At 52.5% G+C, this 27749-nt stretch overlaps 1 protein-coding gene across 2 annotated transcripts; it reads right to left on the bottom strand.

The window, feature by feature from the left end:
* Positions 1–1275: 1275 nt before the first annotated feature.
* NYNRIN (NYN domain and retroviral integrase containing) lies at positions 1276–24454 on the bottom strand. 2 transcript variants are annotated; one of them, XM_045059734.1, is made up of 9 exons: positions 24367–24454; positions 23531–23744; positions 12375–13042; positions 10691–12253; positions 9598–9728; positions 9359–9455; positions 7600–7701; positions 7286–7387; positions 1276–5964 (listed from the first exon to the last, which is right to left on the bottom strand). In XM_045059734.1, the coding sequence occupies exons 2-9, from the start codon at positions 23726–23728 to the stop codon at positions 3114–3116; spliced, it is 5712 nt and encodes a 1903-aa protein (XP_044915669.1). In that variant the 5' UTR covers positions 23729–23744; positions 24367–24454; the 3' UTR covers positions 1276–3113. The 2 variants fall into 2 exon arrangements, with proteins under 2 accessions (XP_044915669.1, XP_011281473.2); XM_011283171.4 differs by lacking the exon at positions 24367–24454 and having other exon boundaries at positions 23531–24283.
* Between the last annotated feature and the right edge of the window lie 3295 nt (positions 24455–27749).

Below are 27749 nucleotides of genomic sequence, written 5' to 3'. Positions count from 1 at the left end.
CCCAGAGTCGGGAAGCTGGGCCTACATTAGGAAGGTCTCTGAACCTGAGGATCAAAAACGGCAAGAGTTCCAGGGGCAGGAAGAAGAGAAATGTTAGCTAGTATGTGATTGTCTCAGGCAGCTCGGGCTGCTATAACAAAATGCCATAGACTGGGGTGGGGCAGGGCTTAAACAACAGTCACCTGTTTCTCATAATTCTGGAGCTGAACATTCAAGATCAAGGTGCTGACAGATCCAGTGTCTGGTGAGAGCCCACTTCCTGGCTTGCAGATGGCCATCTTTTCATTGTACCCCACATGGTGGAGACAGAGCAAGGAGTGGCCCCTTTCCCTTAAAAGACATTCATCCCACCATGGAGGCTCCACCCTGATGACCTCATCTAAACCTGATTATCTCCCAAGGGCCTTCCTAATACCTCCTAATAGCATCCTCCTGGGGTTTAAGATTTTAGCATATGAATTTGGTGGGGACACAAACATACAGTCCACGGCAGAGATGAAAGCTCACACCATACTCAGCACCACAGTAGCCTCTTTGCACAGATTATTTCATGTAATCCTTGTGCCATCCCGTAACTTGGGAGTCATCACCCTGCATCTCACAGATGGGGAAACCGAGGCCTCGAGAAACAAGCCACACAGGTAGCAGATATAGAGTAAATATCCAAACCTAATTCTGTCATGTTTCTTTTCTTTTTTTAATTTTTTTAACGTTTATTTATTATTGAGAGACAGACACAGAGCATGAGCAGGGGTGGGGTAGAGAGAGGGGGAGACACAGAATCCAAAGCAGGCTCCAGGCTCTGAGCTGTCAGCACAGAGCCCGATGTGGGGCTCGAACCCACAAACTGTGAGATCATGACCTGAGCCGAAGTGTGTTGCCTAACCAACTGAGCCACCCCGGCGCCCCAATTCTGGCATGTTTCCAATACAACTAAGCTGGGTCAGCGCTGATGCCATTCTCTCACGCCAGGCTTCATTCACCCAGTTCTTCCATGACAGGGACTGGAAAGAGCAGCTGCGTGGGAGCCCATAGCCTGGGCTCCCCTCCCAGCCCTGCCACAAACCAGCCGTGGGCCTTATGTATCTCACTACCTGGGTGCCAGTCTCCTCATCTATAAAATGAGACCATGCGTCAGGTGAGCTTGAAAGGGTACTACCCAGGCCTTCAAATCTTCAACTCAGCCTGGGAAACATGCAGCAGCAGCACCCCACAACTGCCCCCCACCCTCCCCACCCATAAGTGAGCCTGCAGCTAAAGAGAACTAGACCTTGGTTCCATTTGGATCCGTTTATTGACAAATCGAATGAAAAACAATCATATAAAAGGATATAAGACCATAAATGTGGTTAACACGTGGAGCAGGCGGAGGAGGGCAGTTGGGATGTGGGTACCGCATGGGGAGGGAGGAGGCTGGGCATACCACTAAAGGGAGAAGCAGAGAAGAGGGGGAGAAAGGGGGAAATAGGAGGAAAGAAGGTGTCTGCTAACAATCCCACAGCTCACCTTTCAGTTTTTCAGCTGTCACCCAACCATTCTCTCCTGGACAGGATTAACAGCTGGAAATGATTTAAGGGCAACAACGAAGCAGTTTGTCTACAAGAACTGGGAGATGGGGGATGGGATAGGGTTCTGAGGGAGTCTCTCCCTTGAACCTGTCGCCAGAAACCTGTTTAGGGTGAACTGAGAGCTAGGAAGCTTAGTCTTGGTCCCAACTCAGCCACCAGCGAACCAGCTGTGTGACTTTGGGCACATCACTTCCCCTCCGGGCCTCTCACCTTGGCTGTGAAACAAGCAAACTGGACTCGATGGTGGGTCCTACTCTGGCTCTAGCAATGCCAAGCGCTTTGGCAACCTGTGCTGGGCCAGGAGTCTGGCTCAGCTTTGGAAAAATAAAACTACTTAGAGGAGAGTGACACAGTGCTAGCCTTCACCAGGAAACTACAGTCAGCAGAAGCAGCAGCCACTCAGAGGACGAGTGTAAGTGCACACACCTATGAGGAATTCACTGTCCCTACAAGATGATCTTTGCAGGAAGTGGCTGCGAGGGAGCTGGGTTTTGCTCTACGCAGAAGGCAGGTGCAGGGGAAGGGGACGATCCAACCAAAGCGGTCACACATTGTGCGGGGTCTGGGGATACGGGGTACAGTAGACATGGGAAGAGAGGGCTGTGGACTTTGGGGCAGGGTGGGAAAGTAGAGCCGTGCCAGTACCTCACCGCGTGCCGCACTGCTCATTTCAGACGCCCTGCCCCCTTCAAACAGAGGCCTGGGCCCCTCGGTCTAGTTGAAGTAGCTTGTCAGGTAGAGATGCCACACTCGGCATCGAGATCCTTGATTCCTGTTCTGGTTGACGCCGTTGAAGCAGGGGACGGGTTGTCTTCGTTGGCTAGAGCCAGTTGAGGTAGGCTGTCTCTCCTTGCCCTTCCCCTGCTGACAATCGGGATGCTCTATGTGGCTGGCCGTACTTCTACCCCAGCTCTGAGCCTTGGGCCCAGAACTGCCAGTCCCTCCTCGACAACTGGACAGGCCTAGGCTGGCCTGAGGAAGGTGGCTGTGAGGCTGGGAATGGGCTGCCTCTCCACAGCCCTCATGGACTTGGGTCAGCTGTGACAGCGAGAAGAGCAAAGGGTCCCCAGGTGGACAGTTCAGGGGAAGAGTCCATATTCGAGATTTCTGTTTGATAAGGGAATGTGGTTCCGATTTTGAGGCCCAGAGCCAACACCGTTTGACCGTTACGAGAGGCAGGAGTAACATTCTGGGGGGACGTGTGTATGTACCTGCACACGTGTGACAGGACGATAGGGATACCCCGGGAAAGACAATGAGCCTGGCCTACCTTAAAAAGGGGACTTTCTGCCCCCCAGGGTAAAACTGCCAGAGGCCCATATCTCACAGCCTTTGACAGACTCTCCCGATATCCCAAACTGGGGATGCTTCCATAGGGACGCTGATCCCCAGTTCAAGGCAATTCAGCAAAGCTTTGTGAACTGACTTCTCCGCAAAAGGCACAACCGAGGCCCCCAGGGGGCTATGAGACCACTTCTCGAGGCTGGGGGAGGCCTAGCAGCAAAAGCCCAGGACCCTGGAGTGGGGGCTCTCCCGGCACCCCGGTCATTGCTCTAAGACTTTGAAGGACAGGGGTGTGCCGCTCTTGGCAAAGGCCTTCATCAGGCTGCTGGGATAGATGCACCCAAGCTTCTCTGGAGTCGGGAAGCCCCAGACCCTGTAGAGAGACAGGCTCAGCCGGTCCCCGATATAGAAGGGGCCCACCCATTTGGCACTGCTGCCGTTCCTGGGGAGCGACAGCAAGAGGACCTGGTCACCCACATTCCACTCCTTCTCCTGACTCTCCCGCTTGAAACGCCTATTCTCTGCCTTTTCGCTAGCCTTGTCGGTCACCCGCCAGTGTAGCTCCAACAGCTCCCCAATGAGCTGCAACAAGAAGACATCCATCTTGAGCCCTTCGATATTGGCACTGCTCATCTCCCACCACAGCGGCTCGCTCAGCCTCACTTCATCCCCCGTCAGGATCTGGACCGGCGTGGCCTGGGTGGAGGAGGCCCTGAAGGCCAGGTGCAGCAGGGGCAAGGAAGCCGCCCACTTCTTGCCGTGCAGGAAGATGAACTCCTTGAGGGCCCTCTTGAACTCCCAGTAGGCATCTGAGCTGGTCAGGCAGGGGAACTGGAGGTCCCTGCTCAGGGAGGCTGCCTGGGCTCCCAGGGCCAGCCCACAGCTCACCAGGACATGCCGAGCAAACTGGGGGCCCTGGGCAGCCTCCAGCCTCACGGGAACACCCCACCTGGCAAACACATGCTGGAGCAGCACCTGGGCCACTGCCGTGTGCGTGTAGGGCTTCAGGGGGAACGCCTCCACCCATCTGGTGTTGGGGTCGGCCACAATCAGCACGTGCTTGTGGCCCTCCTCGCTTATGGTGACTGGGCCCACCACCTCAATCTGCAGGTTGGACCAGGGGGCGGTAGACCTGAGGGGCCACACGGACTCGATAACCTTCAGCTCACTGCCTATGAGATTTCGGGGGATGCAGAACAGGCAGCTTCGGCAGTAGTCCCTCACATGCTCCTGCATCCCGGGCCACCACCCCAGCAAACGCAACTTCTTGTAGGTCTCCTCGGGCCTCTGGTGGGCGCCCAGGGGAAGGTCATGCACGGAGAAAATCAGGTCCCTCCGGAGTTGCCTCGGGACTACCCAGACCTTGGGCCTCTTATCCCCCTTGAACATAAGCAGGCCGCTCTCTTTGTCGAGGCTGAGTGAGTTAAAGACAGAACTGAAGGGTGAGGAGCCAGACAATTTCTGCCCGGCCTGCAGCTTGGCGATGATATCGGCCAGAGTGCTGTCGCTCAGCTGTAATGCCAGCAAGTCGGGCCTCTTGCCCATGGTGTGAGGAGATACTACAGGGATCGGCACGTCCTTTGGCAAGTTCCACCACTCCCCGCCCCCCTGTGCTCCCTGCTTGGCCAGGGTGTCCACTGTCACAGCAAACAGGGAGCCCCGGTAGGAGGTTCGGTAGATGAATGGAAGGGACGAGAGGTCAGAGGTGAGCGAGATGATGTAGGACAGCAGGCTCGGGTGAGGTAGCGGGGCCCCGTCCGAGGAGAGGAAGCCTCGAGCCCTCCACAGGGGCAGGAGCTCCCAGAGGAGGCTGAAGATCCAGTTGCAATGCGTGAGGAAAACCACAGGGAGGTGGGACTGGCCGAAGCGCTCCAGGCCACAGGCCACGGCCGCCAGGTGGGCATAGGTTGGTGTGTACGGGGAGCAAGAGAAGGAAAGGGAGACAGGGGCGCTGGTGGGAGACAGGACATAGAGACCAAAGCCAGCACACCACTCGTCCTCACGGTAAAAGCAATAGCCCGACATGTGGATGCAGACAAAAGTGGACAGGTCGGAAAAAGGAGGCAGAACCTGGAAAAAGCGAGGCATCGAGGACGCGGGCGTCAGCAGTCGGTTTTCTCCCAGCAGGCCCTGGAGAAGGGTCAATTCCAGGGCCCTCTTGCCTTTGTCCTGTACCAAGAGGGACCATCGGATCAACCATGCTTTGGAAAGTCTGCGGCCCTCTGGCGCCTCGGGGTCCACAGTGGCCCGGGAGGCATAGGAAAGGTCCAGGACCACTGGGGTGTCTCCAATGCAGCGGGAAAAATGTTTGAGGGCCCAGGCCACCGCATAGGGGCTGTCTCCCCCTGACTGGGGGCCCTCGCTCTCCTCATCGGGAAGGAGGGGCTTCGAGGTATAGGCTACGGGGTGCTTCCTCCCCGAGTGCTCCTGATAGACAACGGCCGTGAGGGCCACTTGGCTCACTGTCACCTCCAGGCGGAAGGGCAGCTGGGTGTTGGGGGCCGTCAGGCAGAGGGCAGACACCAGGGCTCGCTTCAGAGCCAAGAAGGCCTTCTCATGCTCCCAGTCCCACTGCCAGTCCGGCTTCTGCTTGAGGAGGCTGTGCAGGGGGCCCACGAGGGCTTCATAGTCAGGGATGACATCCTGGTGGGAGTCCATGAACCCCACGAAGAAGGAGAGTGCAGTGAAGTTGCTGGGGATGGTCAGCTGGGCCAGGTGGGCAAGAACCTGTTGGCAGGGAGCCTTCTCGTCCCAGGGGATGCCCAGGTAGGGAGACGCCGGCGCCGGCAGGAGATCGATGTCTAGGGCACCGTCAGGGGGGTCCTGGAGGCTGAGGCACCGGAGGATTTCCTCTGAAAGGGAAGGGCACTCGGCCCTGAACACTGATGCCAGTGAGGAGTCCAGGGCATCTTCTTCAGGCGGCTCCTGCACCCCTTGCCCCTCCCTCTGCTCATCGTCCTGCCTCTCCTCCTTCTCCTCCCGGACTTCTTCCATATTCCGCAGACCCTCCGGCGGTGCAGGGTCAGCACCATCACTTGGCTCAGAGGCGCTGGCCGAGCTGGGAGGAAGCGTCTTCCACACCTTCAGGAAGTTGCCGATGTCGGTGTCTAGCCTACCCCAGAAGAGCAGAGCGGAGGGGCTCAGGGGCCTGCTGAAGGAGGGAGGGGCACCCAAGGGGGAAACCACATCTGCGGAGCCTCACCCCACTGCTAAGTCCCCCTGAGGCTGGGCCAAGCGCCAGAGCCTCCACCAGGACCCTGCCCGCAGGTACCTCCTCTATCTCCAGCACGTGCCAGGCCTCCATATTGGAGATTCATCCATATGTGAAGCCTCACCCAATCAAACCCTTGTTGACCAAGCAACATTTTCAACCACTTCTAAGCCAATGACTTGGTACGAGTTAGATGACTGGCACTTCCAACCTGTCCCTAGGACGAGCAAGCCAGGGGGAGGTCAAGAAGGAAGGCGGCCTGACAAGGCACTTGAGAGACGGCACAGCAGACAAACCTCCACAGCACTTTTTCTCAAACCAGGGAAATGAAACTGAGGGACCCGGTCCAGAAAGCAATGCCCTGTCCATAAGGTCCTTGCCACCATCCTCTGCTGGGAACTAGGAAGAGGGGGGCAGTAAGGCAGCCCAGAGCGGAAGGAGGCCAGAACGTCTGAGTTGCTGCAAACCTGGACCAGGACAGAAGTCATGTATGTCTAACCCAGGTTGTGAGAAGCCAAGGAGACAATAAATATGGAAAAAATTCAGCAGTACGTCCCCTAGCCCAGCTCCCTTTATTCCTACAGCAGCAAGAATGAGGCTCTCCCCTGGAGCACTGCTGCCAACAGCATAATATGGAAAATGTCAAACGGCCCTTGACAAGAGATTCGATAAATCCCCCGGGTACTTCTAGAATGGAATACCGCGCAGCCATTAAAGTGAGCCATATGAATTAACATGGCATGTATCTGGGCGGGGCGGGGGGTGGGGAGCCATAAAATGCTGAGTACAAATGCCAACTGTGGAAAGATGCACATGTGCAAAACTGTAAAGCTGCAAAACCATACTGTAAGTGGCTTATGGATGCATCGACATGTGGTAGAGGTCAGGGCGCCTAGGTGGCGCAGTCAGCTGAGTGTCCGACTCTTGGTTTTGGCTCAGGTCACGAGCTCACGGTTCATGGGCTCCAGCCCCGCGTCAGGCTCTGCGCAGAGCCTGCTTAAGATTCTCTCTCCCTCTTGCTCTGCCTCCCCCACTCACGTGCATTCTCTCTCTCTCAAAAATCAATAAATATTTTTTAAAAATATGTTGTAAAAGCATAAACCTGAAAAATCGAATCACTCTGCTCATGGTTAAGCACTAGACAAATGTTGGTTACCACCAAGGGGAAGTTTCTGGTCAGTCCCAAGAGGAACTGGGAGGCGGCAGAGGCTTGGCCCATTACCTGTTTGGCTTCTTCAGAAATTCGTCCAGGGTGGGGCCATCACGGCCCAGTGGGTCATCCGGCACCATGAAGAGATTCCCCGCAAAGGTGAAGGGCAGTAGGCTGGACCCGGGAGAGAGGAGATATGGTCATAGAGGTCATAGAGGAGCCCTTCATACAGCCCGTTAACCCCTGGATGTCTGAACAGGAATTGAGACCAACGTCTGGTGAGCACAGCTCTAAGGGCCCTCTCCCAAGCCCAGCACCCCCTGCCAGGGGCTGGCTGACATCCATCCACGGGGAAGGAACAGCTCAAGTCCCTGGGATCACCTCACCGATCTTTGACCATCAGTTTCTTGGAATTATTCATCAGGATGTGGAGCTGCTCATTGGTGACAATGATGCCGTCTGTCTCCTCTGCCAGCTTTACCATGAACCTGCAGGGAGAGGGGTTGCTGCTAGTCACCCAGAAACCCTTACTTCCCAGGTCTTTGGGGAAAATGAACTTGCAGTTTCACGTGGAGATGTGCTGAACAAAAATGCTGCCCTTGGTGGTCGGGGAGCCAGGGCTCAGGAGCCCATCTCCTCGTCCGTCTGTGCAGCCATCCGAGATCACCACTAGCCCCCGGGAGGGTGAACTTGAATGCACACCCCCATCTACAGATACAAACACACGCCCCTATCTAGCACACAGGCATTCACATACACATGCACAGACACACACGCTGAAACCTGCACACTCGCCCACATTCACACATGCATTTTTACTAGCTCAGTTTCCACATCTGTAAAATGGACATAAAATACCTACCCTATATTGCTGTGAGGATTAAACGGAATGAGACAAACAGTACATTGAAGTGCCTACCTCGGTGCCTGCCACACAGCATGCACACACATGTTCCATTACTATTCTTCACCAATGCACCACATTCCCATACATGCCAAGACATACATACATACATCCATATGTACATATACACACTACATACATACACCGATATGTATGTAATGTATGTATGTATATACATATGTATATACATATAAAACATATATAAAATCACATACCTGAATAAACAAATCCACTTTTCCAAGGATCACCTCTCCTTGAAAGAGGGCTGTGACCAGGAAAGAAAGCAAAGGCCACCTACTTCTCGGCATTCCCGGGAAGGTTGCCATTCCGGCGGCCCCAAGCATGCTATTCCACAAGTGCCCAGCAGGGGACCTTTGCAGAACAACCATCTTCCCTCAAACCCAGACCAGAAATTTTAGAGGCACTTAAAGACCAGGGGGCCTAGCTCTTGAAGGAGGGATGCCTGAGCTGCCATGCCTGGCCCTTCCAGCTGAATGGATGCCAGGTCTTGAGAAAAGTGGGGAAGAACAGAACTTCTCACTGGCCAGCATAGGAGGTGCCTAAGTGCAGCCAAGACCGGGCACACACTCCAGCCTGGGACCAGTGACTATGGCAGGGCCTTCCCTGCCCCAACAGAGGCAGCATCACAGGCTCCCCCTGTGCATATTGGTCCTGCAGCCATGTTGGGGACTAGGTGCTTAGGATTGACACGTAGGGAAGTAGGGAGGCACTGGGGCTTTAGCGAGGAGACAAGGCCAGTCTAACTCCATTTTCAGAGCCCTGCCAGGGGTCCAACCACATACCTCCTCCCAGTGCCAGGGCTGGGGGGGAGGAAAAAAACTGAAGCAGTTCCTGGAGACTTGAACTTTAGCCCAAACCGAGGCCCCAAATCAGTCACTTGGGCAAGCAGCTCACTGGAAACACCAGGAGTCACCTGGGCGGGTCCTATCCAAAGTAGTGGGTTCCAGCCCCTAGGTCAGAAAGCCTGTAGACTGAGGGAATGGAGCTGGAGAGTCCCAAAGTCAGGAATCCCCCTTAGCCTTGGGTAGAGCCGATCCTGGAGCCCTCTCCTCACTGTGTGCCTCCCTCTGCCTACAGAGGGCCTGTGCACCACGCCATCCTCTCTGACATGACCCTCTGACATGGTGGCCTCCATCTCCCCAGAGCAGGTGAGGCTGGACTCCACCCGACACACCAGCCCAGCCCCTGGAACCCTCCAGAAAGGCCTGGGACTGGCACACCTATAATCGTAGGTGGTGATCTTCTTGCCGTTCTCGAGCTGGGAGGGGGTGATTGAAAGCATCTTGAGGGAGTGCAGCTTCGTCAGGAAGTGGCTCTCTGGAGGTGAAAGACAGAAGACAGAGATGCTCAGAGGAAGGGCGAAGTGGAAGAGGCCACGGCAGGGACAGAGAGGCAGGGAAAGGCAAAGCTTGGTGATGCTGCAGGGGCTGGCGGAGGGGGTGGGCAGTGGACAGCTCACCTCTCACCCTCCGGTTCTTCTTCAGCTGCCAGGTGGGTACAAACACAGTGACCTCTCGGTGTCCCCGGTTCCAGAAATACTGCACCGCCATGGCAATGCCACGGCAGGAGAAGAAGTGCTGGAGGCCGTGCCTGTGGGGGGTGGTGGGAAATGAGGGAGCAGCCTCCTCCTGACGAGTGGCCCTGCCTTTCTGCTCCTCCCTCAGACAATGCCACACGCCTGCGTCAGCAACCGGCAATGCCCTTCTCCCTCTCCTCCATCATCGAACATTCTGTAAGCACCTACTGGGCTCACTCACCTACTCTGCGTGTGCATGTGTGTGCACACATGTCGGGGGGCTATTGCACGTGATCAGCTGTGTGCACGTGTGGGGTGAATGCGTGTGTGCGTGTGTGTGTGCGGGAAACTCCAGGGCAACAGGAAAAAAAAGGCAACCTCTGCACCCAAAGAACTTAAGTCAGGGCTAGAAGCAAACAAACATTCATTCCACCTACTGTGGGCCAGGAGTGTGCTCAGCACAGATAACTACTGTCCCATGGGGACAAATTCAGTGGTCTTGCACACATTTATGCTAGCATGTGTAGAGCAGTAAGCGCAATGCAGGAGGACAGTCTCTAAGGATTGATTGGCACACTCGGGAAAAGCTCCATAAAGGACACCTGGGCTGGGCCTTAAGGTTCAGGCTAAGCATTGGTAGCTGGCCTGGGGTTGACAGACGCTGTGCTATGTGAGACAGGCGGGCTGCGGTGGGAAGAGCACGGGCCTTGGCAGTGGACAGATCTGAACTCAAAGGCCAGCCAGGTCCCTTATGAGGCTCTGGAATCTTGGGCCAGATGCCTTACCTCTGTGAGCCTGTTTCTGTTTCTATCAAAGAGAGAGAAAGAAACGTCCCTTGGCAGGACTGTCTGCATGATTCCGTGCACATTCCTACCATGCCCCAGTCACCCACCATTGCCACTTCCATCCTATCGTTTCCCCATTTGAGCCCATGTCACCCACATACCGAGGGGATGCCCACGCTCTGTCCCCCCCGGGGATGCCCTGCCCCAGCTCCCCAGACTTCCCAGCCCATGCCATGCCTGTAGCTACTCACACCATGGCCACACTGCTGCCATCAATGACCACTCGCCGTAACCCCTGGTTCCCAGGTTCCCCCGACAGGTTCAGCTCGAAGGGTGTATTCAGGGCCTCATGGTACCTCTGGAAGCTGGTCACTGTGCTGTTTGCCTGTGGGTGACGAGGCGGCTGCCTCGGGGCCCCCTCCCAAGCCCCCAGGAGCCCCTCCATCTGAGGTTGGTGCTGACTACCGGAAGTCAAGGTGCTGCTGGACTGAGGACCCTGCCTTCTGGACTCCCCATGGCCCTTTGGCAAGGAGGCATTGCCCCTTGACAAAGGCTGCACCTCGCTCAGGAGTTTGGCGGCATCCAGGCTTGGCCCTGGATCTGTGGGCGTCTTCTGAGCTGCAGGTGTTTTGGGGCCTCTGGAGGCTTTGGAAGCTGCAGGTGCTTTGGGGGCCACAGGTCCCTTGGGGGCCGTAGACCCTGTTTTAGCTGCAGGCCCAGTTTGAGCTTTGGGTGTTTTTGCTGCAGGTGACGTTTTTGCTGCAGGCGTTTTCTGAGCTGTGGCAGTTTTGGGAGTCGCAGGTACGATTTGAGCTGCTGATGCCGGTTGACCCACGGCTGCCTTCTGAGCTGCAGGCCCCCCTTGAGCTGCTGGCTTTGTCGGAACCGAAGGCACTTTGAGAGCTGCAGGTTCTGTGGGGACTGCCAGCATCATCTCCGCTGTAGGCACTTTGGGGACTGCAGGCAGCCCCTGATCTGTGGGTGGGGTTTGAGCTGTGGGCACTGCCGCAGCCACGGGCACTTCGAGAGTTTCAGGCACTGTTTGAGCATCGGGTGCTGACTGACCTGTCAGCCCCTCTTGAGCTACAGACCCCCCCTGAGCTGTAGGCACGCCTTGCCCTGTTGGCAGCACAGAAGGGCCCTCTTCTGGCTCCTTACAATCCCACTGCACACTTCCTTGATCCCCTGGCTCGCTTCCAGCTTGCAGTTGGGGTGCAGAGGTCAAGGGGGGCCCTATCTGTGGAAGTCCTGGGCTAGTCTTGTCCTTTACACCCGAGCCCCCTGAGACCACCAATAAACTCATGACTTTTCGGGGGGTCTCTGGCCTCGGGCAATTCTGTAGGGTTGCATCTCCTCCTGGTCCCCCATCTGGTCTGCAGTCTGGGCTTTCCATGCTGGGCAAAGGAACCAGCTCCTTCTGCTTCCACTCTAGATTTAAAGGCAAAGGATTCTGCCCTGGTAGCTTGAACTGAATGGGGCCCAGGGGCCTCTGCCAGAAAGGAAAACTGAAGCACGCCTGGGACAGGAGCCAGGCCAGGTGGAGAGAGTGCAGTTCATTGATCCTCCAGAAGGTTGCGGCGATAGCCCCTGGCCACAAGGGCCCAAACGCTGGCCCCGGGGTCCAGGCCTTCCAGGGCGGGCACATGCTCAGGGCTGACACGGGAGGCTGGAAGGGGCGTTTATCTTCCACTCTCTGGACCTGCCTTTGCTGTGACGGGGCTTGCGTGTGGTTTGCAGAGTCCTGGCTGCTGGTGGCTTGCGCGGGCCCTTCCTCTCGAGCACTGTCGGTACTACCTTGGCTGTTGGAATCGACCCTGGAGGAAATCCAAGTTTGTTGGAAAGGTGGTTAGGCCAGGTAAATCCCAAACCATTTCCGTGGGGCGGGGGGAACAGGGACAGGGTCTAGAGAAACCAAACTGATTCTTCAGAACTTACCTTACCAGCTGGCTGGTTGTTTCCTGCTGTGTGTTCTGGCCTGGGGTGCCCGAGACCAGGGCCCTGGTGGCTCCCAGGTTGGTTAATCTCTTTGAATGTTCTGGGCTCCTGTTCTGGAGAGTCCCCACCTCCAGGAAGGGCCCAGGACCGTCTCCCACAGACACCATGGCCGGGCCTTCCTTCTGCTGGTGGGGAGGGCAGATCAGCACCTCGGGGTCAGGGCAGGACTCAGAGGTGCCGATGCGGCCGAGCCATTCGATGATGTCTTCCTTGCCTGCAGCGTCCCGCACCAGGCTCAGCAGCAGCTCTTGGACCGCTGGGGGCAGCTGCAGCAGATCCCCTGCATACTGGTCACCACGGATCCAGACCAGGGCCCCAAAAGCCCTGGTCACCTCAGCCTCCCAGATTCCCCGGGGGGTGAGCAGAGCGGCAGGGCCCCAGCGCAGCCGCCCCACCAGCTCCTCCAGCCAGTTCTGGGTCATGATGAAAGACTCGGTCAGTCCCCCCACCATCAGGGAGCCGGGGGGACCAGGCACCAGGTAGGCCAGGGTGCTCCAGCAGAGGCAGTCGAGGAAGAGGCCCTGGGCCCCAAGGAAGGCGCAGTGCAGGGCCTGCGGGTAGCGAACCTCCTTCCACAGCTCCGGGCTACACAGGCCCTTCAGATACTCCTGAAGTCACAGTGGGGAGAACACAAAGGAAGTCATTCCTTTATGGGCCTGCCACTGGCTTGCACCCTCCCCCCGCCCACACACACACACACACACACACACACACAGCCAGCCCCTCTCTCTAGGCCTGCCTCCTCACACACGCATTTCTTTTCAGGGAGCTCTCTGACTGAATGAGGGAGGCCTGGGGGGGAAGGGGGAAGCACCTAGGCTTGGAGTCGAGGGACCTGATTCTGGTTCCAACTTGACTGCAACAGGTTAGGTCAACTGTGGGAAATTTACCTTCTTCTCAGGGCCTCTGTCTTTTCCCCTGTAAGATGGCAGGTTAAGTGACAGTGACATACCCCTAGGGTCCAGTCCTACCCTGACATTCTAGAACTGTGAGACAGCTAGAGGAGGGGAATTGCATACTACTGAGAATCCTCCATGTGCCAGGAACTTATGTGACCAGGGGGCAAGTTATTTACCCTTCCTTGTGTCTGGATTCCTCATCTGTCAAATGGGGACAACAGTTTCCCACCTCATCAGGCTATTATGAAGCTTCAATGAGTTAATAAGAAGGAAGCGCTTAGCCTGACGTCTGCCCATCCTATTCGCAAGGGCACACAGCTAGAGGGCTGTGTCCCCAAAGGCACACAGCTAGAGGGCGATGGGCCAGGACCACAGCCCACATGTGTCTGACTCCGAAACCAGAGTTCTTTCTACCTCCTCAGACTGCAGAGTGACTATAGGGTAATCCTGTGGGATTCTGGCTTAATCCCCCTCCAGAAGGTCTCTAGCACAACCTGTACCTGTAACCATGGTAACTCTGTTGCCCAGAGGGAACAGAGGAGGAGGTAAGTCACTGGGCCAGCATCCAGGAGAACCCCGCAGACATGCACAGTGGCGGAACCAAAAGGAAGGCCTCTGGCTCTCTGGGCAGACCAAGTCCTCATGTTTACAGGGCTCAACCACTCAGTCTTTGGCAGTCACTGGGATGGAAGAGGTTGGGTTTCTCCCCAATATGGCTGAGTTGCACCAGCACGACCCCCGTGAGCTCCAAGGGAGCGTGGGCGCTCCCTGTTAATCAGTCAACCCATGTTGATTGTATTTGCCCTCATGTGCCTCCTGTCCCTTTACATCCCCGTGTCTCTGAAGGTCCCTGTTTCTCCCTAACAGGGAACAAAGGCTCCCTCTTAGATCACCAAAAGCCATCCTGAAGACGGCTCCAGCCCCTCTGCTCGGTACCCTGGCCATCCCGTTCAGGCCTATGTTTACCTCTTCCACCAGGACCAGGCCACAGACCTCCAGCCCCTTCCCCAAAGGGTCTAAAATACACCTAGGCTTAGGCCCAGGTCTAACCCCTTTTCGATCAGTCCAAAACCAGCTCAAAACCTGACAGACACCCCAAGCCAACCCCTCCCACCAAGAACCTCATCTGGTCCACTGTCTGGCGAGGGTGAATCTGACCGGGCGCAGGATAACTGTCATAGACCTTAACAAATCCCCACCCCAGCACCCTATATTCCGATTACTTGAAAACAACATGTAGAAATGAAGAGAGGTGCTGAGGAAGAAGATTGTCGGTGGTTTCTTTCTCTTTGTGCAAAGAGCTGAAAATATTTATTGTGCCATTCACTGTTCAATATTTTTTAACTAACAAGTATATAAAAACTAAAATCGTTTTCCAAATAATAAGTGTGAACTAATATTTATTGAATACTTATTGTGTGTCAGGCTCTTTACACACATGATCTCATTTATTTGTCTCTCAGCCCTATAAGGAATTTGCTATCATCCCCATTTTAGACGAGCAAGGAAGGGCACGTGTCCAAGGTTAAACAGATTGTCGGCTGGGATACTCGGGCACTCTGACTCCAAAGTCTGGGGTCTTAACCATAGTGCCGTCTGTACCTTACAACAAGAAAATGTAAAGAAACAACAGCCAATGACATCCAGAAAATTCTGGAGCCATCTGCCTGCTTAAAGCCCACCCCAATCTTTTTCCTCCAGAAGGAAAAAAGGAGAAAAGAGGCAGGAACAAAATAAGCACAGAAAAAGATTTGTGTATTTGTCAAAATACATTGTGCAGTGTCCACAGGTCCTCTGTCAATTAGTAAGTTAAATAAAAACAGTAACAGGAAACAGTTTAATATTGGCCTATACTTGATCAAGGTGTTCTAGCATTTAACACCTGACTTAGAAATCTCCTTTTTCCTAAGGCAGTTACCATTTATTGTCTGCTTTCCAGAACCACCCCTAAATTACCCTGCAGAATAGTCAAAAGGCTCAGAAAATGGCAGCACCAAGAAACTCTGGAATTGAGAGTGATGGGAAACCTTTAAAAAGGCAGACCAAGGGACTCCTGGCTGGCTCTGTCGGTAGAGCATGCAACTCTTGATCTTGGGATTGTGAGTTTGAGCCCCACATTGGGTGTAGATTACTTAAAAATAAGATCTAAAATAATAATAATAATAATAATAATAATAATAATAATTAAACTAAAATAAATAAATAAAAGGCAGACTGAGGTCAAGTTGTTTGAAGAGCAGCTCAAGACGGGAGACCAACTGCCCCCCTACACAAAGGCTGTGAGGTTTGTTCTCTAGATGGCGGGAAACAAGGTCCCAGGATTAGAGGTGGATTGCCATACTTGAGGGTGTGGGTATCATACAAAAAACATGAAGGAAGGGAGGACAGATGAATAATGAAGTCTACAACGAAAGCTGAATGCCAAGAAACTCATTCTTCCCATTCAGCGATTTAGCAGCCAGGACAGAGAATAAGAGAAATACATTCTGGAAATCTGGACAGCTGGAGAACCAAGACCTAAAGATCACCAAACAAGTTTCCTAACAGACAGTGACCTCAGATCTGTGTACAACCAAGCTCTAAATCAACAAGTGTCAGCCTCAAGCAAGGATTATCATGATAGATAAGGAAAACTTCTAATGTGAAATAAATATACAGAAAACATACAGAAACGGGTGGGGAACAATTTGAAGGAAGAGAAACTCGGGAGGGAGAAGAAAACTTTAAAAAGTTTACTATTGGGGCGCCTGGGTGACTCAGTCAGTTAAGCCTCCTACTCTTGATCTCAGCTTAGGTCTTGATCTCAGGGACATCAATTCAAGCTCTGCCTTGAGCTCCATGCTCGGACATGGCATCTACTTTAAAAAAAAAAAAAAAGTTTACTACCATTGCTGTCTCAGAGAGATGATAGAGAACATTGCACACATTAAACAAGAATATGGTGTTATTTTTGAAAAGAGAATTCAAAAAACATAAGTGATTTTTTACAAAAATACTTTATGCTTGAGGCACCTGGGTGGCTCAGTTAAGCGACTGACTTCAGCTCAGGTCATGATCCCACATTTCCTGAGTTCTAGCCCCACATCAGGCTCTGTGCTGACGCTCAGAGCCTGGAGCCTGCTTTGGATTCTGTGTCTCCATCTTTCTCTGTCCTTCCCCCACTCTCTCTCTCTCTCTCTCTCGAAAATAAACATTAAAATTAAAAAAAATAAAAATAAAAAAGACTTTATTCTTAAGTAATCCCTACACCCAAATGTGGGGCTTGAACCCACAACCCCGAGAATAAGTCACATGCTCCACCGAATGAGTCAGCCAGGTACCCCCACAAATGACTTTAGATATTAGAAATATGATGGCAGGGGCGCCTGGGTGGCTCAATCAGTTAGCTGTCCAACTTCGGCTTGGGTAATGATCTAGTGGCTTGTGGGTTTGAGCCCTGCATTGGGGCTGTCTGCTGTCATCGCAGAGCCCAGCAGAGCCCGCTTTGGATCCTCTGTCTCCCTCTCTCTCTGCCCCTCCCCTACTAGCACGAGTGCGAGTGCACACTCTCTCTCTCAAAAATAAATAAACACTAATATATATGTATATTATAAATATATATTTATAATATATATAATATATATATAATATGTATATATGTATGTATATATATAATATTACATTATATATATACATACACACATATATATAAAACGGCAGAAATGGAAGACCCGATAAAAAGTTTGGAAGATAAACTTCAGGAATTCTCCAGAAAACAGAGCAAAAAGTCAGAATTGGAGAACAGGAGAAAAAATAAGCAAAAGTACATTGGGCCAGTACATTGGGACATTAATGTCTAAAAAGGAGTTCCAGAAAAGGAGAACAGAGAAAACACAAGGAGGAAAGTCACCAACTTTCCAATCACCAGTCTAGTCACCAATCTAGTCAATCTAGTCACCAATCTAGAAAATTGTCTAGATCTGAAGAACACGAGTGTCCAGATAGACGGGCCCCCAGAATATAGCAATAATAAGCAATGATGGATGAACACAGACCCACACAGAGGAGTCTCACTGAGAAACCTCAAAACAGTGGGGAAAACAACATACTTCCAGAGAGAAAACACTTCACACACAAAGGACCTGGGACCTAAAGAGCTTCCAAAGTCCTAAAGCAAGAAATCAATGGCATAATGCCTCCACACTTCTGAAGGAAAATAATTTTCCATTTATTTATTTATTTGAGACAGAGAGAAGGTGCAAGTGAGTGAGGGGCAGACAGAGAGAGTGAAAGAGAAGCGGAGTTCACCCAAAGTGGGGCTCATGTTCACTCGATGCAAGGCTCATGCTCACCCGAAACAGGGCCCAATCTCACCAATAATTTTCCATTTATGATTCAATACCAACCAAACTGTCAATCGAGCGACCTTCAGCTATGCAATGTAGATATGCAAATATGCATATCATTTTACCTCCTCCAACATTTTACCTCCTGTAAACCCTTTCTCAGGAAGCTGCTGGAGAGCATTCTCCAGCGAATCAACAATGGAAACTAAGAAAGGAGATCTGACAGAGGAAGAAAGCAAAGACAATCTCCAGGATGACAGTGAAGACAAATCTCAGAATGTATTCATCATTCAGCAAATCATCATTGAGCACCCACTATTTGCTAGGCACTGTTTTAGGACCAAAAGCATCGTCAGGCATGGGGGACAACTAGTTCAAACTGGAGGGTAAGACTCAAGAGGCAAGCATGTTACTAGTATATTCTTCATCACTGCACCATCTTTTACTTATTTTTCTTTTTTTTTTTAAATAGGCTCCACACCTAGCATGGAGCCAACGTGGGGCTTGAACTCACAACCCTCAGATCAAGACCTGAGCTGAGATCCAAGAGTTGGAGGCTCAATCAACTGAGCCACCCAGGAGCCCCATGCACTGCACCATCTTTTTTTGTTGTTTTTTTTTTTTTTATTTTTTTTTTTTTGGGGGGGACAGAGAGAGACAGAGCATGAACGGGGGAGGGGCAGAGAGAGAGGGAGACACAGAATCGGAAACAGGCTCCAGGCTCCGAGCCATCAGCCCAGAGCCTGACGCGGGGCTCGAACTCCCGGACAGCGAGATCGTGACCTGGCTGAAGTCGGACGCTTAACCGACTGCGCCACCCAGGCGCCCCTGCACCATCTTTTTAACTTACGACTCAACTGGTGGACGTGCTCCACCAACCCAAGAAAGAGAAAGGCATTCGGTCCAGGAAATAAGGCATTTAACAAAGAAAAAACGCGAAGGGCTGCCAAGAATGACAGCAAATTGAAGTCTAGGAAGACAACTGTGCAGTCCTGACTAGACAGAAAGAAGGATGTCTCCAGGAAAACATCTAGAACTGCAAGGACATCCTGAAGCCATAGACTGACCTCCTAGAAAAGTGTAGTGAGAAGCCACTGAAGTTGTTAGAATTGGCTACAGGTACTAAGAAAAATAAGTACATTAAAAAAACAAGGAGTTCTTAACGTCACTGAAATAAAAGTAAGAAAACATAAGCAGGGCACATGGCAGTGCTCAAATACATGTGATGCTTGCACAGGCATAATGATGCAAACAGTAAATACAGGTTTGAGAGAAAACTGAAATAGAACTATACTGAGAAAAAAAGAAGGGATGGTGATATAAGGGACTAAAGGCTCACCTACAATAATGGTATGTCAAAAGGTATCTAAAACTGGGGCACCTGGCTGGCTCAGTCGGTAGAACATGTGACTCTTGATCTCAGGGTTGTGAGTTCAAGCCCCATGTTGGATGTAAAGATTATATCAAAATAAAATCTTAACGCGGAACACAGACGCTGTGTCAGCTTCCCTCCCTCTCTCCCTCTGCCCCTCTCCTCCACCCTAATTCTCAGTCTCTCTCTCTCTCTCTCCCTCTCTCTCTCTCAAAATAAAAAATAAGGGGCTCCTGGGTAGCTCAGTCCAGTTGAGCAACCAACTCTTGATTTTGGCTCAGGTCATGACCTCACGGTTCATGGAATCCAGCCCAGAGTCGGGCTCTGTGATGACCATGCAGAGCCTGCTTGGGATTAAATTTCTCCCTCTCTCTCTCTCTTGAAAATAAATAAATAAACATTTAAAATAATAAAAAAAAAAGTAAAACATAAAAATATAAATAAATAAATAAATAAATAAATAAATAAATAAATAAATATAAGATTTTTTTTTTAATGTCTAAAATTGATTAGTCAAAATATAACAGTACCTATATATGTTTTTAGGAATGTGGAGATGAGGAAATGCCAAAGGAAATACTGCCTACAAGGAAGAGCACCAAAGAGGGAGTTGGGAGGGACAAGGCAGGCAATCATGGTGTCCTAGTGTGAGCTTTTTAAAAACTATTGGACTTTTACATTGTGCATTACTTTGATAAAAGAAAAAATTAAGTTTTAAAAAAAGGAGAAGGGGTTCCTGGGTGGCTCAGTCGGTTGAGCATCCGATTCTTGATTTCAGCTCTGGTCATGATCCCATAGTCATGGAATCAAGCCTCGAGTTGGGCTCTGCACTGAGCATGGAGCCTGCTTAAGATCCTCTCTCCCTCTCCCTCTGCCCCTTTCCCTTGCTCGAGTGCTCGCTCTCTCTCTCTCTCTCTCTCTCTCTCTCTCTCTCTCTCAAACACATTTTTAAACAAAAACTTTTTTAAATAAAAATTTTAAAGGGAGAAGGATCGGTTGCCCAAAACACAATTAGATGTGCCGGGAAGTGTTTAGCAATCAGCCAAGTGGGGGGATAGACATGATTTGTAGCATTTGACAGTTTCTGTGGCATAAATATTCCCACCAAGGCTAATTTCAAATTACCAATGGGACTCCACTGGCTTCCAAACTTCCTGAAATTTTAACAGTGGGTTAAGTAGCAGCCAGCTCCAGCATGCCCCTGGCCACCAACTTACATGTTACTGCTCAGTGTGGAGCAGGGACAGATCGGCTTCCATCTGACAAGCCAAGCCAAAAGTCAGCAAATCACGCCCTGTCCCACAGCTCCCTGAACCCAGTCTCTGGCTCCCCCTCATCTCCCTCCATCATCTCCAAAAAGGGGAAAAGTGAAATGTCACCTCTCCTCTCTGTGCTCAACCCTTCCTCACATTGTTGCCAAGAACAGAGCGCTGAGCAGGGCTTGTCCCTGGGCAACTCTGTCACTATTAAAACCCTCCTTTCCACTTGTTGATTTCACCTTAGAGAGGTGAGGCTACCCCAGTGTTTGTTTTTGCTGCCTGGGAAGGTGATTTCCAGCAGTGTCTTTATTATTTCTTTTTTTAATGTTTATTTATTTATTTTGAGAGAGGGAGAGAGAATGCAAGCAGGGGAGGGGCAGAGACAGAGAAAGACAGAGACAGAGAATCCCAAGCAGGATCTGCACTGTCAGCACAGAGCCCAATGTGGTACTCGTTCTCAAGAACCAAGCCATGAGATCATGACCTCAGCCAAAATCAAGAGTCGAACACTTAACCAACCGAGCCACCCAAGTGCCCCTGTCCTCATTATTTCTTAAATCCCACTACAAGATAACAATTAAAAGCACTCTTGAGGGGCGCTTGGGTGGTTCGGTCGGCTAAGTGTCCAACTCCGTCTCAGGTCATGATCTCACAGCTCATGAGTTTGAGCCCTGCATCAGGTTCTGTGCTGACAGCTCAGAGCCTGGAGTCTGCTTTAGATTCTGTGTCTCCCTCTCTCTCTGCCCCTCCCCTGCTCACGCTCTGTCTCTTTGTCTCTCTCTCACTCTCTCAAAAATAAATAAACATTAAAAAAAACATTAAAAATTTTTTTAAATAAATAAAATAAAAGCACTCGAATTCTACAGAGATTTTCCTGAAAAACCAGTGCATATAATTTAGAAACATACCCAGTTCCTTCTCCAGATAAGCCTGTGTCCTTCACCTCCCCTCCCCTCACAAGCCAGCCATCCCCATGCTCACCCCTTTCCCATCCTTCAGTCTCCGATCTCGCTAGGTCTTCTCTGCCAGGTGGCCTGTGTATAGTACGACATTATCAAAGTGCAGGATTCTATGTCCCTGCAGCTGGGATTGGGGTCAGCCACAGCATCTCCCCATGGAAGCCACAAGACATCCTTATACTTGAGAAATTGTCACGTATCAGATTGCTGGAATTTAGAGAGCATTTAATCTTCTTACTCTAATTTAAGCTTTTCACTTTACAAACAAGGAGACCCAGAATCAGAAACAAAAGCACTCGTTCAAAGCTACACAATAATAACTGACATCTATCCCCCATAGCTCTCCACATCTGCAAACGTGCTTAAGCATGCATTATTTCAGCTGACTCACAATCCCTCTGTGATGTGGGTGTTATATTATTTTATAGATGAGGAAATAAGCTCAAGAGAGAGTAAATTGTTTGCCCCAGGTCACCCAGTTAGAGAGTAGCAAACCTCAATCTCAAACTCTCTCTGCCACACCCCTCTGTCCCAGACATAGCTTGGTGACAGCAGGTTAAGCCCGGATCTCCTGACTCCTGGGACAGAGCCTTATCTTCCCACCTACCCTGCTCCCCTGCTCCAAACCTCCAACCATCTCTTCTTTCTGCAAATTCTGTGCAATAAGAGAGGGAGTTACCCAGAAGCCCCTCACCTTGTCTCCATCTTAAACAGGGCCTTTCCCCAAAGGAAGACAAAGAGGATTGAGGTGACAGAGTGGGGGAATTGAAGGAACCACTGGTTACCTTAGCAAGGCCTGGAGTGTAAGGGAGGGATCAGTGGCCCAAGGAACCCTGAGGCAGCAGTAGGAGCAGGAGCAGACAGGCCTAGAGAATCTGATCTGGGATCTAAGCAGGGGGCAGGGGAGCTGGGCACCTCTGAAAGTGCAAATCCCATAAAAGCGTGAGTTGTTGTGTTTCAAATTAATAAAAAGATTAAGAACCCAAAACACCCCCAAAGGTTGCTGTTGTTAACCAACCCTATTCCAGCTACTGAAAAGTCTGAATCTGAGGGGTGCCTGCCAATCCATTCTTTGGGCAGGCACCCCTCCCCCCACACCCCCCCCCCCAGCACCTCTGTCAGAACTGGAAAAACTGCTGACCAAGCAACTCAGTGGAGGGGCTGAGGGAGGAACTTTCCAGCCTGCCTGCCTGCCTGCCTGCCACTCGCCAGTGTACTCTGGGCTCCCCCACCCATGGCCTTGACCAATTAGGATATTGGTATAGACCCAGCTGGGGAAGGGGTGTGTGTTGGGCAGGGTGCAGGGGTGAGAGATACACAGGAAGCGAATGGCCTGGGGCCCAGGGAAGAAACTGTAGCATTCCTACTAGGAAAAGATAAGGGAATCTGGGGGAAGAGGGAGACCTTGGCCATGACTGGAGGCCAGAGAGAATCTTGTTAAGAGAAGCCAGGGAGTATGCAAGAGAGGTACGCTGTGACCTGGCCTGTCCAGTGCCCAGTCCCACACAGCAGGCCCTTTCATCTGAAAGCCCACAACCCTCCTCCAAGATTCCCACCCATCCCCAGGGACGGCTGCCTTCCAGAGCAGCTGTGCATGGACGCGGGCGCGCACACACATGCTCGCGCCAGCACCAGCCCCTGCAAGAGGCTACCTAGGGCATCAAGAGTGTGGGGCAGGGAGCCCAGAGCCCTGGGTTCTGGTCCCAGCACCTGCCACCCTCCTGCCTACCTGACACTGTGTGCTCAGGCAAGCCTCTTACCCTCTCCAATCCCCAACGCCTGATTTGTAAAATGCCTGCATTGCTCTAGAAGCATCTCTAAGGGCCCCTCCAGTCCAGCACTCTGAGAGCCTCCAAGGGGCAACCCAGGATTTAAAGAGACGTAAAAAGAGACAGAAGGACCTGGGCCTTCCAGTGTCTTGGTGGAGAACAAAGAGGTGTTGCAGAGACCATAGAAGGACCTTAAGCTGTTCCCCAGATGGAGGAGCAGGCTGTGGATGCTGGAAGGCTCATGAGGGAACACGTACCATGGAGGGTCTCGCAGCGCACTTGAGGGACAGAAGTGACACGCCAAAGAGGGGTGAGGCAGAAAAGAAAAAAGGAACCAGAGGGAAGGAGTCAAGCCTGCAGATCTGGAAAGGCAGGACGTTGGCCCACTACCTGCCCGCCATAGTGCCGAATCCAGGTCGAGGGATCTCTGGGGACCCCTGTCTCCCCCGGGCAGGGGAGAGCGAGAGGGCTCTGGCTGGAAGGGGCGGGTGGGGGTGGGGACAAGCTGTTTACCTTGGCTTTGCTCATGTTCTCCTTGGGCCCCTCCAGCTGCAGCCAGAAGTAGGGGGTGTCTGGGCGGCTCTGGAAGGCGTTCAGCTTGACCCTGAAGATGCGCTGCACTTGCAGCCGCTGCCGCTGCACCCGGGGCTTCGATTTGGTCTGCACCATGAACCATTCCTGCGCCGGAGGGTCGCCCCCGGACAGGAGCATGGCTGCCCCGGCGCCCCTGGAAGAAGGGCGCCGACGGTGTCAACCGGGTCCCAGCGCGGGAGGCGCCCCAGCAGGGTGCGGGAGGAGTCCAGGCCACGCCCCCTCCGCCGAGCGGCGCGCCCCCCACCTCAGCCTAGTCCTCTCGGCTTACGGACCCACCAGCCACGGCCACGGCGCCCGTCCGCCCGAGTTCCGTCGCTTTTGGCGGCGGCTCCCGCTACAATCTCTTCCTGCCAGGGGCTGCAGCTGGGGGTGGGACCACTTGGGCTCCCGCCGCCCTTCCCTCCGCCCCCAGCCTTCCCCCTTCACCACTGCGCCAGCCCCTGCAGGATGAACCCTTTCTCCGTCTGCCTGGTGGCTTGAAGGGGCGCGGAGGGCCGAAGGAGGGGGCGACAGGGCGGGGGGAGGGCGCGAGAGGGTCCTGGAAACCTCCGTCTTCCACCCAAGTTTTAGGCCCGAAGCCAGAATCAGGGGTCAAAGTTAATTTCCTTCCACGTTCCCCTTTCCTGGGTGGAAGGAAGAGGAAGGGGAAGGAGGGGCGTTCCGGTGGGGGAGAGGGGGCTCGGTTTCGGGGACTTTCTCCCAGCTCCTCCCACCGCGCCCCTCCCAGCCCTCCCCGAAGAGGCAGAGAACCGGACCTGTGCCACTCCTTCCCCGGAGGAAAGGGTTAAGGAAGAGCAGGGTGGGGAGCGGGGGAGGCCGGGGCCTGAGGAAACTCCGGGCTGGAAACCTAGCAGGAAGCAGAGGGTAACAGCACCGCCTCCCCACCCCACCCCCAAGTCTGGGGACTGCCGGGGCTGGCAGGCAGCCCAGACCCTCCTGAAGCCCCCAGGGCTGGAGGGGCGGGGAGAGCCGCCTGAATTTTCAGACTGGCGTGGTTAATGAAAGCCCCTTTTAGCAAGTTTGAGTAATGCCGGGCGGGCGGGGGGGGGGGGGGGGAAGGGGCGGGGCTTCAGGATGGGAGTGAGGGTCTGGTCCGTAACGCAGGCTTTGAGGGTTCCCTCAACCCTTGATCCACAGCCAACCGCTTGGCATCAGTGGTCAGGGACTAGCTCTGGGCTGGGGGCCCGCCTCCAACACCCGGCCCCGGAGGCATCCCCGGCACAAAGAACACCTTATGCAGCCCTGGGGCCTGAACAGAACCTGGCTCTGTGGAGGGCACAGTCTGGGTCCTGGGCTCCAGTGCCCTTTATTTTACAAACCCAAAATGAGCCCCGCATTCTGACAGGCACAAGTGTAGTACCTACGGGGACAAAGGGCAGTGGACTGTAATTTAAGCCTGCCCAGGAACATCTGGGCTGTCGGGCCATGGTGTGTTTGTGTCCAGGCAGGCAAGGGGCCAAGAGCACCCCACTGCAAGGAAGAGGCCCAACTGGGGAGAGGAGGGGGCTCATACTCTCATACTACTCCCAGTATCCCCATACTATTCCTAGACTGGAATCCAGCCCATCCTGTCCCACCCCTGCTTCTCCCTAGACTGGAATCCAGAAAAGGAAAAGGTGATCTGTGTCATCTTTGGCTCCACAATCTTCTGCTCTGCCCCATCTGTGTCCCGGTCCTGACTCTTTATAGTACCTTGAAGCAAAAGACCCTCAGGGCGAACTTCAGGTCCTCTCCCCTCTTGCCACCTCTGTCTGCTCTCCCGGTATCAGAAGAGGCTCCTGCCTTCTTGTGTTTCAGTTTCTCCTCTGAAGCAAGGTGAGAGCCACTACCCCTGTTTCCTGCTCTTCCCTGAATAAATACATAACTCTTGTTGCCCTTTTCTAAGGGACTGTGGACCCCACACACAGTGGCATCTTCAAGGAAAACTCTCTGGTTTAATCCTAAATTCAAAGGAGGATGGAAAGAGGGCGGAAGAGTCAGGTACTTGATAAATGGATAAAAGAGGGTAATTTATTTAAACTCTTGTGCCTCCATTTCTTCAGCTCATAAAAATGGGGCTGATAATACCTACAGCACAGGTCGTAAATCAGACCGCACAGGTTGTAAATCAGACCACACAGATGCACAGATACAGGTATCATGCCTAGCACATGTTCTGGCACAGAAGAGATACCCTATACATTTTAATTTTCCCTTCCTAGATCTTGTCTCTCGTCCCCACCTCACCTCTGGCCAGTATGTCACCATACCTTCCCAGAGAGGCCCTCTTTCCCATTGCCACCAGCCTGGCTCCTAGATCAGGCTCTCCTCACCCTCCCTGCTAACCAGTGCCCTCCTCCTCCCCCCTCTCCTCCTGGATGTATCGGATTTAGTTAAATAGCCTGGCTCTAGTCCCGACTTTGCCAGTGATGAGTTGTGCATGATTAAGCAGGTAGCTAAGTCCTTGACCTCTCTGGGCTTCCTCATCTAAATTCATTCACTTGGCCAAATTCATTCATTCATTCAACAAATTCCACACACATTTATTAAGTGTTTACTATAAGCCAGGCCTTGGCAGTATAGCATTGACTAACATGACTCCTGGCCCTCGTGGAAAGAAGAAAACAGCTGTGATTTCAGGGAATGACGAATGTTGTACTGGAAATAAAGCAAGGTGTGCAAGGTCTGCAAGGAAATAAATGCAGAGTGCCTTGATGGGGACTCTCTGGCAAGGTGATATTTCAGCTAGAGGGAGAACAGGAAGAGCATGGGGATGGCAATGCGCAAAGTTCTTAATTTTTGATCCAAGCCTCTCCCAGCATGAATATGTTTGGTGATTCCTTGCCTGTAACATTAGGTTAAAATTTGTTCAATTGTGTTGGAGGCTTTCCTTGCCCTGGCCCAAACTTACCTTCCCAACCTTGTATGGAAGGATCCCAGCTCAAGTCTAAGGAGAATGCAATATGTCTGATATGTCTCGGCATGTCTGACAACAGGGGACCCTGGAGCCTGGAGTCTGTTTGCATAAAGAATGAGAAGCCTCCAGAGAAAGCTCTTGGAGATTAAAGGAGGGGCCTGCCCTTTAAGCTTGACAGACAGGCCTATTCCAGTTTCTGGAGATGGGGGGTGGGGAGCCCTGGGACCCAGGCAGCCTGCTTGGGATCTGCTTGTGGGAATAACCCAGTGGGGAGACAGGCACCTCCCTGACTTTGCCAGAATCCAGAGCAGCTTGGCCTGGTGGGCTCCCATTGGAATAGAAGTGGCTTCCCCGAAGCACCAAGAATGGTCGGGCCCGTTCCAAACAAGCAAGTAGAGGCAGGAGCCAAAGAAACTGGAGTTACTCCGGGAGAGAGTGATGGCTCCCCATATTGGTCAGGATCTCAGTAGGAAGCACGTGGTCCTTTCAAAAGTGATGGCTGAAGGACGTCTAAAGAATGGATCTTTATGGGATGTGGGCAGGGTTAAGGAAAACCAGTAAGAGACTCTAGGGCTAGTGTGGGGAAAGCCATTACCACCAGATGCCTGAAAGGGAAAGGGAAAGATGTGATTACTGGAACCAACTAATGGACCAGAGCTGGAGCTGTAGAGGGCCACCAGAAGGAGCTGTGGCCTCAGATGAAGATACACAGCCACTGACAAGCTGCGACCCAGGACGGAGGGAGCAGACTTCCAACCTGCTGCCAGTGCCCGGCATTGGCCATACCCAATCAGAAGCCAAAGGGCAGGGAAGTAGGGTTGAGGCAGGGCATTGAGGTCAGCCTCCTGGACACAGAGCAGGGTACTGGAGAGCAAAGAGGAGAACTGGAAGGGACACAGAATGGCCAGCATGCCCCTTCATCCCATACCTATACCCACAGGCTGATAAGGCCCAAGGAAATTGGGGATTCACTAATTTCCCCTACTTTTCCCCTCACACACTCCCACAGGAGCAGGGCTGAATACCTGTGCACTCCCATTCAGAACACAGCACTCAGGCTCAGGCGCACACTTAGACTCTCCTTCAAATCCCAGCTCTGTCACTGTATCAGCAAGTTGCCACCAATGGGGGGAGCAGGGAATGGAGCCAGGGAGTGGCTTAAAACAACGGACGTGTATTCTTTCACAGTTCCGGAAACTAGAAGTCTGAAATCAAAACATATAAAGCTACTATTAGCAACTT

This window comes from Felis catus, chromosome B3 (genome assembly GCF_018350175.1).
Source record: "Felis catus isolate Fca126 chromosome B3, F.catus_Fca126_mat1.0, whole genome shotgun sequence".
Lineage (NCBI taxonomy): Eukaryota > Metazoa > Chordata > Mammalia > Carnivora > Felidae > Felis > Felis catus.
Note: the sequence above shows the minus strand (reverse complement) of the source record. Positions and strands in the feature narration are given on the sequence as shown.